The sequence below is a fragment of the Ovis aries genome, chromosome 14 (genome assembly GCF_016772045.2).
Source record: "Ovis aries strain OAR_USU_Benz2616 breed Rambouillet chromosome 14, ARS-UI_Ramb_v3.0, whole genome shotgun sequence".
Classification (NCBI taxonomy): Eukaryota; Metazoa; Chordata; class Mammalia; order Artiodactyla; family Bovidae; genus Ovis; species Ovis aries.
The window spans coordinates 16553839-16569514 of NC_056067.1; the positions used below are offsets into that span (position 1 = coordinate 16553839).

Consider the following 15676-nt stretch of genomic DNA (forward strand, 5'->3'; position numbering starts at 1 on the left):
TGAGGAACAGCTGTGCTAGGAGCTAATATTATAGCTTCACCTACCCCAAACTCCTTTCTCTTTGAGTATTTCCCAAGAGGAATGAGTAATTATCCCTTGAGATTCAGATTCAATTTTTTTTCATAAATGATTTACTTTTGGGAAATTACTAAGTAGCAACAATTGATTTTTATACACCAGGAGTGAGAAATAATGTATACAGGCATACAGTGTTATTACATTCTAGATGTTTGGCCATCAGCTGTATTGATAAGAAAGATTCTGTGGATCCAGGCAGTCATCATTTCCATTTGACTGTATTTGGCATCTGAACATTTCAATATTAGTCAAAAACTGTTTTCTTCCATCCTGTAATGTTAACACTGTTTTACTTTACTCAGGCTTTTAAGGAAAAAAGTCGGGGTGGGGTGGGGTGGGGGAGAATATATAATATATACAACAGTAACTTCCCTTGCATATGGCAAAACGGATTTCTATTATTCTACTTTCTACAAGTTCAGTTCTTCTTAACTCGATCATAACAATTCATGTATTGGAGAAGCTCCTGGCAACCCCTGCTACTCACAACAGCTAAAAACAGAAAGGATCAAAGTGGCTGTTCTGGAGTATGTGCGCCCTGGGGAAAGGGTTCTTGGCACCACTGTTCACCAGCTACCATCTCTTATTATGGGCACACACTTGAAGGACTTTATCAGCTTGTCTCCCAAATCACATATGCTTTGAGGCAGCTGAATAAAAGTGTAAAAGGAGCAGCCGAGGGTGCTACCTGCAGAGCATGCAACAGCAAATAACTGACAGCACAGGTGCAAAAATACGGAAGACACAATGGTGGAAAAGCATAGCAACGTGGGATCATCTATCACGGCTGCAGAGCTGACACACTCTGGCAGGTGCCAGGGGCGCAACTGCGCCCTGGCACAACATAACAGAAGACACACAAGTCAACCACACATCAGCGGGGGAAGGAGAAACTACACAGGCAAGGAAGCTTCAATGTACTACAGGCAGAGCTCTAAAATCGTTCCGACCAGTAGTTCTCTGCTTTGGCTGTACACTTAAGGATTCTAAAGATTTCTTGTAACTCAGGATGCTCTTGCATAAACTGTATGTTATCTCTAAGAGAAAAGAAAGGAGGAAGAGTAATATTTTTAGACACTGACACATGAGTCCTACAGAAAGTATGTAAACTAGAAGCATTACAATGCCTTGCAGAAAACAAACATTTACTATAAATACCTACAAATCTGTAATGGGCATGATGGAGAGTTCTGACACAACGTGGTCCACTGGAGAAGGGAATGGCAAACTGTTTCAGCATTCTGGCCGGAAAAAACCATGGACTATACGGTCCATGGGGTCACAAAGAGTCCGACATGACTGAGTGACTTTCACTTTCTTCCAACAACACAAGAGATGACTCTACACATGGACACCACCAGATGGTCAGTATCAAAATCAGACTGATTATACTCTTTGCAGTCGAAGATGGAGAAGCCCTATACAGTCAGCAAACACAAGACCAGGAGCTGACTGTGGCTCAGATCACAAACTCCTTATTGCAAAATTCAGACTCAAACTGAAGAAAGCAGGGAAAACCACTAGACCATTCAGGTATGACCTAAATCAAATCCCATATAATTATACAGTGGAAGTGACAAATAGATTCAAGGGATTAGATCTGACAGAGTGCCTGAAGAATTGTGGACAGAGGTTCATTGATACTGTATAGGAGGCAGTGATCAAGACCCCAAGAAAAAGAAATGAAAAGAGGCAAAATGGTTGTCTGAGGGGGTCTTACAAATAGCTGAGAAAAGAAGAGAAGCTAAAGGCAAAGGAGAAAAGGAAAGCTATACCCATCTGAATGCAAAGTTCCAAAAAAAATAGCAAGGATAGATAAGAAAGCCTTGCTGAGTGATCAATGCATAGAAATAGAGGAAAACAATAGAATGGGAAAGACTAGAGCTCTCTTCAAGAAAAGCAGATACCAAGGGAACATTTCATGCAAGATGGGCACAATAAAGGACAGAAATCGTATGGACCTAACAGAAGCAGAAGATATTAAGAAGAGGTGGCAAGAAGACACAGAAGAACGGTACAAAAAAAATCTTAATGACCCAGATAACCAAGACGGTGTGATCACTCATCTAGAGCCAGAAATCCTGGAGTCTGAAGTCAAGTGGGCCTTTGGAAGCATCATTACTAACAAAGCTAGATGATTTCTAGCTGAGCTATCTCAAGTCCTAAAAGATAATGCTGTTAAAGTGCTGCACTCAGTATGCCAGCAAATTTGGAAAACTCAGCAGTGGCCACAGGACTGGAAAAGTTCAGTTTTGATTCCAATCCCAAAGAAAGTCAATGCCAAAGAATGTTCAAACTACCACGCAACTACACTCATCTCACACGCTAGGAAAGTAATGCTCACAATTCTCCAAGCAAGGCTTCAACAGTACGTTAACTGAGAACTTCCAGATGGTCAAGCTGGATTTAGAAAAGGGAGAAGAACCAGAGACCAAATTGCCAGAGATCAAATTGACCTGCTGGATCATGGAAAAAGCAAGAGAGTTCCAGAAAAACATCTACTTCTGCTTTATTGACTACGCCAAAGCTTCTGACTGTGTGCATGACAACAAACTGTGGAAAATTCTTAAAGAGATAGGAATACCAGACTACTTTACCCACCTCCTGAGAAATCTGCACGCAGGTCCAGAAAGTTAGAACTGGACATGGAACAATGGACTGGTTCAAAACTCGGAAAGGTGTATGTCAAGGCTGTATACTGTCACCCTGCTTATTCAACTTACATGCAGAGTACATCATGCAAAATGCCAGGCTGGATGAAGCATAAGCTGGAATCAAGACTGCCGGGAGAAACGTCAATAACCTCAGATATGCAGATGACACCACCTTTATGGCAGAAAGCAAAGAGGAACTGAAGAGCTTCTTGATGAAAGTTAAAGAGGAGTGAAAAAGTTGCCTTAAAACTCAACTCAAAAAACTAGGATCATGGCATCCAGTCCCATCACTTTATGGCAAATAACTGGGGAAATAATGGAAACAGTGACAGACTTTATTTTCTTGGGTTCCAAAATCATTGCAGATGGTGAGTGCAGCCATAAAATTAAAAGACACTTGCTCCTTGAAAGAAAAGCTATGACAAACCTAGACAGCGTAGTCCATCTAGTCAAAGCTATGGTTTTTCCAATAGTCATGTATGGATGTGAGAGTTGGACCATAAAGAAAGCTTAGCACTAAAGAACTGATGCTTTTGAAGTGTGGTATTGGAGAAGACTCAAGAGTTCCTCAGACTGCAAGGAAATCAAACCACTCAATCCTAAAGGAAATCAATCCTGAATATTCACCGGAAGGACTGATGCTGAAGCTGAGGCTCCAATACTTTGGCCACCTGATGTGAAGAGCTGACTCACTGGAAAAGACCCCAATGCTGGGAAAGATTGAAGGCAGGAGAAGGGGACGACTGAGGATGAGATGGTTGGATGGCATCACTGACTCGATGGACATGAGTTTAATCAAGCTCTGCGAACTGGTGATGGACAGGGAAGCCTGGCGTGCTACAATCCATGGGGTTGCAAAGAGTCGGACACGACTGAACAACTGAACTGACTGACAAATCTGTAACAGGTTAAGATAACATTTTAACCTGTTAAGATAACATGTCTCTATCTGACCAGCAACATTAATAATATTGCTAGAGAATTAAAATAACCATTTTAACCATTTTTCCAGTGCATTTCCAACATTTGCTTTCTATTCCATCTTTCTTCTCAATTTTATTTCTGAAATGCCTACAAGTTCTTCCCAGGAGCCCTGCAGGGACTTCCCCGCATGCTCACTCTGAGTGTACTTCTGGGGACAGTACTAGGAGCCACACTTCACCCTAGACTTCACCCCCATTACAACTGAGAGTCTCTCAAATCCTACAGCTTCCCAAACTTTCAGTTCTCCTGAGCAATTTAATCTTCACTCTTCACCAAGTAAGCTCTTTGGGTCTCCAATGTCATTTCTGTCACTCTCCTTATTCTTAGTAAATGAGCCGGGAATGTATGAATTCCTTTGACTGCCTCTCTGCTTTCATCTAAACATTCTACCTTTCATAAATCCTTCTCCTTTTTTCTCCTTCAAAGCCATGCCATTTTCTTAGACCTTGATTCATCACTCCCCCTTCATCCACCCACTCAACCGGTGTGCGTCTCCTTGATCCTAAAAAAACACTTCCTTCAGCCCAACTGCGCATGCATAGAGCCACTCTGTCTTTTCCTCTTCACGCTGTGTGAAAAAGTATCCCAAACCCCATTCCCTGTCAGCCCCTTGAAATCTGGATTCTGCCCCCATTTAAACTGAAACCACTTTCCTGAATGACAACGAAAGCCTGTCTTTCTGACTATCCCCCCAAATCCTTTGCTGCCTTTCTCTACTGTCCCTTAAATGCAGATATTCCATAAGGTTCTGTCTTGGGCCTCTCCCTCAATTATACTCTAATAGGCTCTTTTAAGTTCCAAAGATAACTTTTACTTCTCTGACAGTAACTCCAAATGTCCATCTTGCCTTTAATACTGTTAGGCTGCAGACTATCCCCTGGGCATTTCCACCTACTCAGTTTCACACATGAATCTAGTCTGTAGGAATCTGATTTTAGCATCTGATCACACGGCAACCTGTCAGCAGGTAACAGGGAACCACTTTTTGTGGCATGAGAGACTACAGGAATATCTGGTTTTAGCTTTTTCTGTTCTTCTGTTTGTGCAAGAATGTGTTTCAGGCCTACTGACAGAACAGCCCTTATAAACCTGCACCAGTTTTGTGGTTTGGGATTACTTTTAAACCTGTGGCTAAGATCAGGGAATCAAAGCTAAAAGTTTTCTGTGTCTCTAAATGAGAAAAAGCATTTATTTCTTCATGGTGTGAATGTGAAATATATTCCTATCTCCAGGGGTTATTAATAAAGTAGATAATAAAGTTTCCTAAAGAACTTCTGTTCAAGTTGGTTTATAGAGAACAACAAGCTTTCACATAAATCTATATTACTCCTAGAAAATAAAAAAAATGAAACATCTGAACTCATAATGAGTTAACTTCTCAACAACAAAAACAACCTGAAATGCACAGAAGCTGAAACTCCAAAGGCAGTTGTTTTTAGAATATAAATTCATGCTTAACAAAAACAAACCCTCGTGGTCCAGTGATTAGGACTCGCCGCTTTCACTGCCGTGGCCTGGGTTCAGTCCCTGGAAGAAAACTAAGATAATCCAGGTCATATGGCATGGCTAAAAAAAAATCCTTCTACAAATCTATCTGATTTGATCATTTTAATGCTAACTTAAAAACAGATGTCCTTTCTCTGATTTTACCAGTGCAGAGTACAATGCATGCATAAGATTTTTTTTTACTTTAAGGTTTTCCTTTCATGAAAAGACTGATTATGCAGAAGAAAAATGTACACATTCAACTACACTGAATTATAACTTTTTAAAATATATATCAGAAGTTATATGTTGCTCAGTACTTGTCAGTTTAAGCATAATTTCCAATATCTTAATTTTAAGACCCTGGTTGGACTAACAGTAAATGGTTCCCTAACGGACATTCTTTGGATACATGGCTAATTTCCAAGTGAGAGACGCCAAGCATAGTTTAAACACACACACTACATGTTTTCTTTTTAATATAAGCACAATGTCATTATTGTACCCAAAAAAATGAACAGTAATTCCTTAGTATCATCTAATACCCAGTCTGTATTTAATGTCTTTTTCCAGTTGTTCTGCTCTGATTAATCTGATTTTTTCCCCCACCATAATTATACAATTAAGTCTCGCCTTGCCTAGTACGTCACACGTATAGAATTAGTATGCAGTGTTTTGTGTAAGACTGTTCTCACTTGGCCTAATATTTCTGAGATTCATCCATGTTACTGAATGTCTGAATAATTTGTCTTTTCTATTACTTTGTAGTATACCACTCTGAGAGTCTTCTACACCTGAACTATCTTTGATGTTTTGCAAAGGTCACCAGGCAATCAATCACAAAGATTTCTCTTTCACCTCATAAGGATGCTAAAACTATTCCTTTCTTTGGGGCACTCGGCATTTCTTAAATTGGGAACATTTATTAACTGTGTCAAATCAAAAGGGAAACTTGGTCCACTTCTACTGAGTCTCCTCACCTTTCATGGCAAAGTCTGAAAATTTATTGTCTGGCTCTTTATGGAAAAAGTTTGCCCATGTCTGTATGCTCTAGGAGTATGTGCTTTTTAACATACTATTTTATATTGAAAAAAAGCAAGAACACATTAACTTGCAGATTTTTGTCCAGTAAAGACACAGATGATTTCTGAGATAACCTCCAACATCACAGTTTCATTATCCTGTACGGTATGAACAAGTTTTGTATCCAGTCTAGCAGTCTTATTCCAACATTCTTTTTTCAGTACTTCTGATCATATCTTGTTTCTTAAGCCAGTTTTCCTATGCAGCTAGTTACCCCACAGATGAGTTAAGTGAATGTTTGATGTGTGCTCACTTTGTATCTTTAGAAATTACATTTTTTAAAAAAATGAAACTAAAGTGCTCATTTAAAAAAATCCTATTCATGAAAACAAAACTAAAAAAAAACCCAAAAAAACAGTGGAGATTCAGGGCCCATTTTAAGAAGCAGATGACATGGTGCAGCGGTCCTTGCTACTGTCTACCAATACCCATGTTCTGCTTCTTTCACAACAGAATCCAGATTGTGTTCAGGGCAATCTAGTTAAACCTGAGCATTGCCTAGCTCCTTTTCCATACTGGCCATATGACATCATCCTGGTCAACAAGACATAAGGAAAAGTCTGCTGGGATGTTGTTGAAAGCTACTGTGTCTTCTTTCTTCCTCCTTGAAACAGAGATGTGGTGAAGAGCTGCATCAGTTACTTTGTGACCATAAGGGAAAGGCCAAAGGAACTGCAGAGACCTTGACCCTGATGGCTCCTGACTACTACTCAGCTTTGAACTGTTGTTTTAAGACTTCTTGTTGAGTGAAAGAAAACTAAACCATTTTGTATTGTATAGATTTCTGTCACTTCAGCCAAATCTTGATCTATCTATCAGCCTATTAGAGAGAATATCATCAGCATTAACCTAAACTATCTTAATTTTTTAAATGGCCCAAAAATAGGGTTAATAATGAAACACGCTGTGAACTAAACATGCAGGTTCAAGAATGGATGTAGATCCCAGGTGACTGGTAGACAGTTTCGAAGAAAAGGTGCCATAATCACAACTGACTTTTACACAGAAAATTCAGATGTGACTCCACACAGCTCTTACTCATCAATTAATGTAGCTAATTCTGTCAGCACTAAAACTGAACAAAATTTTTCTCCAAGTTGAAAGGAAACTCTTAAATTAATAATTAAAAGAAATTATTCTGGACTTCCCTGGTGGTGCAGTGGATAGGAATCTTCTCCAAGGCAGAGGACACAGGTCTGATCCCTGGCCTGGGAAGATTCCACATGCCGGGAAGCAACTAAGCCTGTGCACCACTAAGCCCTCGAGTCATCAATACCGCAGCCCGGGCACCTAGAGTCTGTGTTCCACACGAGGAGCCAGTGCAATGAGAAGCCAGCACACCACAGCGACAATGAAGAGAAGCCACCACTCACTGCAACTAGAGAAAGCCCACACAAAGGAACAAAGACCCAGCGCAGCCAGAAAAAGAAAAAAAGATATAGACTTTGGGGGACTTCCCCGGTGGCGCCCTGGTTAAGACTGTGCCTTCCAATGCAGGGGCTGCAGGTTCAATCCCTGATGGGGGTACCAAGATCCCACATGCCTCACTGCTCAAAAAACCAAAACAAAAAACAAGCAGTATTGTAACAAATTCAATAAACAACTTAAAAAAAAAGAAATAATTTGGTTTCTTTAAACAAAAGGATTTTCCTATGTTGTTTCCATAAGACATAACTGATCTTTTAAAAAGCAGATCTTTACTGTAAGGATCTTCCCCCATTAACTGTTTTTGAAATGCAAGATTTCTAACTTCATACAATTATATTTAGTAGAAAATCAACACCGAACAAAATATCCCTGATTTAATTAAAACCCTGCAATACTAGCTGCTAAATCGGGAAGGGGAAACTACAGTCATAAGCAATCACTTTGACCCTAGTATGAGCAGTGAAAGTATCCCTTATTTCAACATTCTGGATATAACCCCAAAATATTAACCATTAAAACGAGACTGAACAAATCACTTTTTCTTAAGAAGATGATTTTCACAACCAGAGTCAGTTAAAAATTATCATTCCAGGAAATGGAAAAAAGCCTCCAACCTCTTTTCTGGTAAAATCAAAACAAAAACTGTCACTACCCACTATTACATCTATGGATTACTTCCTCCATGAACAAATCTACTGCTCAAAAATCTGCTCATGAAACCAGATACCAAATTCTTCTAACACGAAAGGAAATTAAACAACACAGGGTGCATTTTAACCCTCTGAAGTCAGTGAAGTAATATATACCACTTTTACCGGAACTGCATTTTCTTTACCCTTATCTTTCTCCTCTCTTACTCCACAAATATGTAAGCAAAAACTCAGGTAAAGACAATCACCAACTCTTCATAAGACCCTCTCTTTTTTTCCTCCCAAATTAAAAGCAGGTTGGACGTTAAGTTTACTTGACCACAGCTTCTCAGGTGTACTGAGTAATAATTTCAGTGTTTAAGATTGATAAGTCCTCCAATTACCCTCCTTGTAAGCCCTCCAGATTGACGGTTTTGGTAGGTCACTGGCTATGCTTCATGGTGGCTATTCATTGCCATGAAGTAATGCCTGAAATAACACCAACTGATGGGCAGCTGTAGCAAATTCAGTACCATAAAGGCTCATGGAGAAGTCATACAACAAGCAGCCATGCTGTTTACTTCCGATCACTCCTCTTTGGTTAACCTCCAGGACAGGCTCCTAGCTCATGGACTAACTCTAGCACCCAACTCCCTGCTATGGACCTCAGTGACCTCAGCACTGCATTATCTTCTAGATGTCACACTCTATCATCCTTTAGCCTTTCATTTCTTTCCCTAAGTTAAAAAGAATGCTTTCGCTTTACCCGTGACCACTGAGGCACCGCCCCTCGGTCCTCAGAAATCTTCCATATCCAAGATTCTGACCTCTGAACTGCCTAACGACCACCTCTAGGATTCTTCAACACTGAGCTTGTCCTCTGCCTGCAGGACCCCAAGTCTAGGAGGGGACACAGTCGAACGCCCTGTCCCTTCCTTGATTCTTACAGTTCTTTATATTCTTTCTGCCTTCACCCCCCTCCTCTCTGGTCTGAATCTCTCAAGCTATTAGTTCACTGACAGTAGAAGGCAAGTCTTACATATTCTTGGACTGTCCAAGATGACCATTCAGAAGCATTTCTTGGGCCCCATTCTGCCTTCCTCATTTGCACCTTAGACTCCTGCAGTCTTTATGTGCTGGCCTCATCAACATTCTGAGTGCCGGAAATCATCACCTACTTGAGAACTTCTAGAGCAAGTGATACAATAAATTCAAACCATCTAATCTTCCCTGGTCCTTAGTTCAATTCCGGTACTTTTTTTGTTCCTTTCCAATGCACTCCCAACAGTTCCACTGCATCTATGCTGACTTACTGCACTGTCTTCAAGTTCTTAGCCTCCCTCTTGGGGTGTAAACTGGCATCCTATTTTACTAAGACACTACTGCTGCTGCTGCTGCTAAGTCGCTTCAGTCGTGTCCGACTCTGTGCGACCCTACAGACGGCAGCACACCAGGCTCCCCCGTCCCTGGGATTCTCCAGGCAAGAACACTGGAGTGGGTTGCCATTTCCTTCTCCACTGCATGAAAATGAAAAGTGAAAGTGAAGTCTAGGCCTTCAAATGCCCTCTTTCCCAAATGGAAAAAAAAAAAAAAAAGTGTATCTTTATTCATCTTGTCTCCTACTATCTAAAGCAGAGGTCCTAAAAATGTAATCCAAAAGCTGAACCTGGTCCACTGACATGTTCTGTTTAGTATCCGTGATTGATTTTTATTTTTCAGAATATGTACTTGAAAAATATAGTGGTGTAGAACTTTTATTGAGCTGTAATTCACAGCATGCATGGTTTTCAACACATAAATTAGTTGTCTCTTAAAACAGACTTCCCATTATGAAATGAAGATGTCTGGGTTCCTTTGGGTGAGAAGATCAGACACCCACACTGTGCAGGAGCACCCTGGTCACCAGCTCCTTCCTACCAACCAGCCACTTCCCCATGCAGTCTCCTCACCTGGTCCCAGGGGCTCTTTGATCTAAAGTAAGGATCTAACCCTCTGCACTCTCGGGAGCTGAGATCTCTTCAGCCTCATCTCTCCCCACCAATGCCAGACTCCAAAGATCCCACCCTTGCTTTGCATCTTTGATTTCTTTGTAAATTGGGCAGCTCATATCAGTGCCTCCACTTCCTCTCTGAAAGTCAGTCTCCTTTGTTTCCATGATGTCTGCCACCTTGGACTTCAGTCCCCACCCACTGGTCCTTTATGCACAATGCCCCTTCTGGTTTCCCTCTCACTTTCAGACACTGCTTCTCTAGCCCCTGTAGTAATGTCACATTGCTATAAAAGTTGCAAACACTTATCCCCAATTTCTGTAATTATATCATCACTAACCAGCAAGTAGTACTACAGCAGCATAAGACAAGCGGTATAAACACTGAGGATGCAGGCAATGCTTAGAAATGTAAATCTGATGGCCTTACACCCCCTTGGGCAGAGCAACCCTTCCTTTCCCCTATTAATGTAACACATTGCACATCAACTCTTTAATAATGTTTCCAACTTTGTCTCTCATATTAAGCTGTGGGTTCCTTGAGGTCAAGAGGCAACCTAACATACTCCTTGGCACAGAAGTTTTTTAAGTATGGGAAAGCTGATCCCACCAACCTACAGGTCAAACAATGTATCCACCAACCATCCTTTCTGCACTGGCTCTCCCTCAGTCCCTACATACACTTAGTTGCCAGTCCTAGTGAAAACCTCACCTTATTCATGTCTAGTTCTAAATTGGAACAATGTTCCCTCTACAGTTGAGTCTTGTGAACTGAAGTCACTCAGTCCTTTCCAACTCTTTGGGACCCCACAGACTGCAGCCTGCCAGGTTCCTCTGTCCATGGGATTTTCTAGGGAACAGTACTGGAGTGGATTGCCATTTCCTTCTCCAGGGGATCTTCCCAACCCAGGGCTCGAACCCGGGTCTCCCGCGTTGTAAACAGAGGCTTTACTGTCTGAGTCTTCAAATACAGAATTTCAAGCAAATCCTTTCCCTAAATCCTCACTGACTCCCTACTGATAAGGCCCAACTGGCCTGCATTTGGGTCCCTGGAGGCTTCACCTCTCACAGGGCACCTTGACACTTCCTACCCAAACACTCCATGTTTTTCTGGCTTCTAGGTCCTTGCATGCAACCATTTCTACCTGGGAATGTCCTGGTTCTTCAAAGACCAGCCCAAGTGTTAACTTCCTCCAACAAATTCCCCTTTGACAAAAGTGGTCACTCCTAGAGCATGTGCCTTTATTAAAAAAAAAAAAAAAAACACCTTCCCAGAACATTATCACTTTCTATCAGAGGCCACACCTCACCTCTCCATGGAGCCCTAACTACACCTCCACATTCTCCTCTACCTGAGCATTTGCTGAAGAGTAGTGAATTAACATTTTTAAAGCAGGAAAACAACAGGAACCATCTGATGAGACCCAGAAAGTTGCAATTAATCAGAGACTCTACTTCCCTGGTGGCTCAGTGGTGAAAAAAAAAAATCCGCCTGCAAATGCAAGGAGATGCAGGAGACATGGGTTCTAATCCCTGCGTCGGGAAAAGCCCCTGGAGAAGGAAATGGCAACCCACTCCAGTATTCTTGCCTGGAGAATCCCATGGACAGAGGAGCCTGGCGGACTACAGTCCATACGGTTGCACAGAGTCAGCCACAACTAAGCTAAAAAAGCTTCAAAAAGTCCTTCCCCTGAAACTTCCTTCCCCTAAATCTTTTCTTCCACAGCTTAACTTAAAATATTGTAGATGTTGAAGTTTGTTCTCCTATTCTTGAATATTTTTTGGCTGCACTGCCTAACATACAGGATCTTAGCTCCCTGGCAAGGAATGAACCCATGCCCCCTGCCTGCAGTGGACACACGGAGTGCTAACCACTGAAACACCAGGGAAGTCCCTCTGTTCTTAGTTTTTAGAAATCAAGTAAATTTTTTAAAAATCAAATTTTCTCTTCTCAAAAGAAGGTAAAGCAAACTCCAAAATGAATTAACGAGAACAAAGCCTTTGACGATAGCATTGAACTCTTACCAGTAACTCTCAATGGGGGAAAAAAACAGATTTCTTACAAGTAGGAAGGCTGGACTATGCACAACACATATAACAAAGATAAACGGGCAGGTGACACATACTACCAAGATAAGGTAAGACACACCTTTTCCAATTAGCTTATGCTGAGTTGCACAGCAGGGACAGGCAAGAGGACTGGAGCTGGGAGGGTCTGGCAGGGTTTTTCTGCAGAGCAAAAGCAGCACTTTCCACGCTTTGCAGTGAGCCATGAGTGAAGCTGAACTTGGAGCAGGCAGAGTACACAATAAAAGCAGTGTAGCAGTCAAACTACAGCTGAGTTTTAAGCTGAGAGATGCTAAGGCAGAAAACTGCAAAAATAAAGTAGGCTTGGATTAATAAGTGTTTTGTAAATCAGAAAAGTTTAGAGTGAAATGAGCTGGGCAATAGGAGACTTCTTGTGGGAGGATTAGTCTCATGCAAGTTGTAGTGGGGAGAGACGGAAGGCAATGAAATAGAAAGGGCACATACCAAGAAAGAAGGTCTTAATTGCTGCAAAAGTAATGGAAAAGAACGGAATGAGTGCATGGAAGAGACTTCAGAAGCCAATATAGGACTTAGTCATGTCAAACTTTTCAGCCCTGCTGAGTGGGAAGAAAACTGAGTAGCTGGAGGAGAAAACCAGGAAGACTGGGAAGAAGTTAAGACCAGCTGTCTGAAATCAGGAAGGTAATTAAAAAAAAAAAATCAAGAACAGCAAAGTAAACTTGATTCAACATCTGCACTGCTTTAAGCTTGGACAAGAATCATACAGTTAAATGTCCTATCTTTTCTAAACACATTAAAAGCAAGCAACCAGTTTTTTTTTTTTTTCTTTAAGCTAAGAAAAGTCAAGAGTTACAGCTAATCAGATTCTTCAAGGGCATTGTGAAATTTCTGAAGGAGAACACGAACAAAGGATCCCCCCACCCTCAGTGCTCATCATTTCGAAGATGGTATCAAGAACAAGGTCTCTGGAAACAAACTGCCTCTGTCTGAGTTGTGACTCTCCCACTTACTTGATGGGAAAAGCTGGAGAAACTTGGCTGGTGGGGGTGGGGTGAGGGTGAGGGGAGGATGTACTCTTGCAGTATTTTGGCTTGCGGAGGGAAGGGAGTAGATGTCTGAAGTAGGTGTAAGTCTGAAATGCTGATCTAGAGAGAAGGTGAGTCACCTCTCCGAAAGTTTCAGTTTCCCCAGCTGTTACAGACAGGAAGATAATAAAATCTACCTCACTGGATTTTTTTTTTTTTTAAGGGCTGCAACTGATAATCCTTCTGAAGTATTGCACATAACGTCTGATGTGCTATAACCATTCGATAAATGTTAGCGGCACACAAAACCAATACGAGGAATCATGCTATTTTTAGCACCACTATTAAACATTCCCTTCTCTTGTTGATGTTCTCTGAGTACTACACTACTACGATGGTTTTGTCAGATTCTCAGAGGGACTGACATCCCCCGAAGGGCCAGAATCCCTGTAGCGGAGGCCTGGGAAGAGAAGAGTGGCTGAGGTGGTGGGCCGGAGGTCGCGCGCCCAGCCAGCAAGGCCCTACGCACCAGCCTGAACAACAAGCAACACTCTCGACGCCTTCACTCCAGGCCAGCCTCAGCACATCACCTAGGCGAAGCCTCGCCGCAGCCCTCCGAGTCAGGTGCCTTCGTCAACGCCACTTTACACACGGGGAAACTGAGGCGCCAGAGATGAAACCGCTAGCCAAGGTCACATGGTTCGAGCGCCGAGGCTCGGAACGGCGCTCTCAGCACCGCGCCTGGCTGCGGTGGCGCGGGGAAGAAGGGGGTGGGCCGCCCAGGGACCCCCGATTAACCCAAGGCCGCGCGCGCGGCAGGGGGCCGGGCCGGGGAAGGCCATCTCGCGGGGGGCGGCGGCCGGACTCACCTTGGCGCTGTGCACCGCCTCCTGCGCCCCGCGGAGCTGCAGCCAGATGCGCGCGGGCAGCGGTTCCTCAGCTCCGAGCGCGCCGAGCACGGCCAGGCTCACGCCGAACAGGCCCTCGATGCGGCCGCGGCTCCTCTCCAGCAGCGCCGCCTTCTCGGCCGGCGCCGTGAACTCGTCCAGCACGGCCCGGGCCGCCATGGCGGGCGCGGCCTCCCGCGGCGGCGCCGGGGGCCGGCGGCGGCGACGCCCCCTCAGCGTGCTGCCGCTGCACCCGAGCCCGTCAGGCGGCGTCGGCCGTTTCGGCCGCCTCGGCCCGGCCCGCGCCCCGCCGCCTGGCCAGAAGGCCAGCTACACCATCCCGCCGCGGCCGCCGCAACTGGGCAACTGAGGGCAGATAGCCCCTTCACCGCCGCCGCCGCCGCCGCCGCCGCCGCCGCGGGCCGGGCCCCGCCGCCGCGCATGCGCCCCGCCCGCCGCCGTCATTGAGAGTCGCCACCCCCCGGGCGTGAGGGTGGGCGTGGGGGCGGAGGCGGTAGAAGTGGACGTCACGCTCAGTCGCCATGTTTGTTGTTGGCACGACGGTGGCGCTCGAGAGGGCTCCGGGTGGTCTTCGGTGAGGGCACTGAGGCTTTTGAGTGGCCTGGTGGCTGGCGAATTAATGGTTTCACAGATGGGGAAATTGAAGCCCCCAGCCAGTACGCGAGACTGACCCAGTGTCACGCTAGGGATTTGGCTTGCTTTCAGACATTTTGAAGCCCAACCTAGGGCTCTAGCAAATTGAGTTATCCAGCTTCTCATGCGTTGATGGATGGTTCTCTCTTCCTCCCTCCTCCTCTCACTCTCCTCTCTCCTCCTCTCCTACCCCCTCCTCCCCGCTTCCTTTGTTTTCCCTCTTTCTGTTATTTCAGTAAAAATGGTAACAGAAGAAAGTGGGAATAATGTGTATGGAGAATTGAGAAGGGAATGATTAAAGAAAAGTCAAAACATGTTTTCTTTTGGGAGGGGAGGAGGAGGTTGTGTTATAAGGAGATGTAAAAACCTGGGGACTGGGGGCTCTTGTGTGATTTTTTAATGTGGGACTTGGGCAAGTACACTCTAAACCCTCTTGGGGTTTAGATACCTGGGTTGCTCCCAGATATCTCCAAAGTCTTTTCCAGATTTTATGTTCTCTGACTCCATGAAAACAGATTGTGGAAGATAAAGTGGTTTCCTTTCTTTGTCCTAAATGTTGTCATATAATAAGAGACTTCGGGACCATGAGCATATTACTTGTCTAAGCCCACATTTTCTCATCTGTCAATGTGGATAGCAACAGTACTTCCTGCTGTTATGAAAATCAATATAGTACCTAAGTGAGCATGCATTATTAGCTATTATTATTGTTAAATTCGCAATATATTTAGGG

The 15676-nt window shown here is 43.6% G+C and overlaps 1 protein-coding gene across 3 annotated transcripts in view; it reads right to left on the reverse strand.

Annotated features, from left to right (window-relative positions):
• N4BP1 (NEDD4 binding protein 1) overlaps positions 1-14657 on the reverse strand; it is a 57029-nt gene extending 42372 nt beyond the window's left edge. For 2 of the 3 annotated variants that reach the window (XM_042231581.1, XM_015100171.3), the window contains exon 1: positions 14272-14657. In XM_042231581.1, the coding sequence (XP_042087515.1) occupies positions 14272-14469 (198 nt within the window). In that variant the 5' untranslated portion in view covers positions 14470-14657. The remainder of the gene's footprint in view (positions 1-14271) is intronic. The other variant, XM_060398309.1, reaches the window with a different exon arrangement.
• Between the last annotated feature and the right edge of the window lie 1019 nt (positions 14658-15676).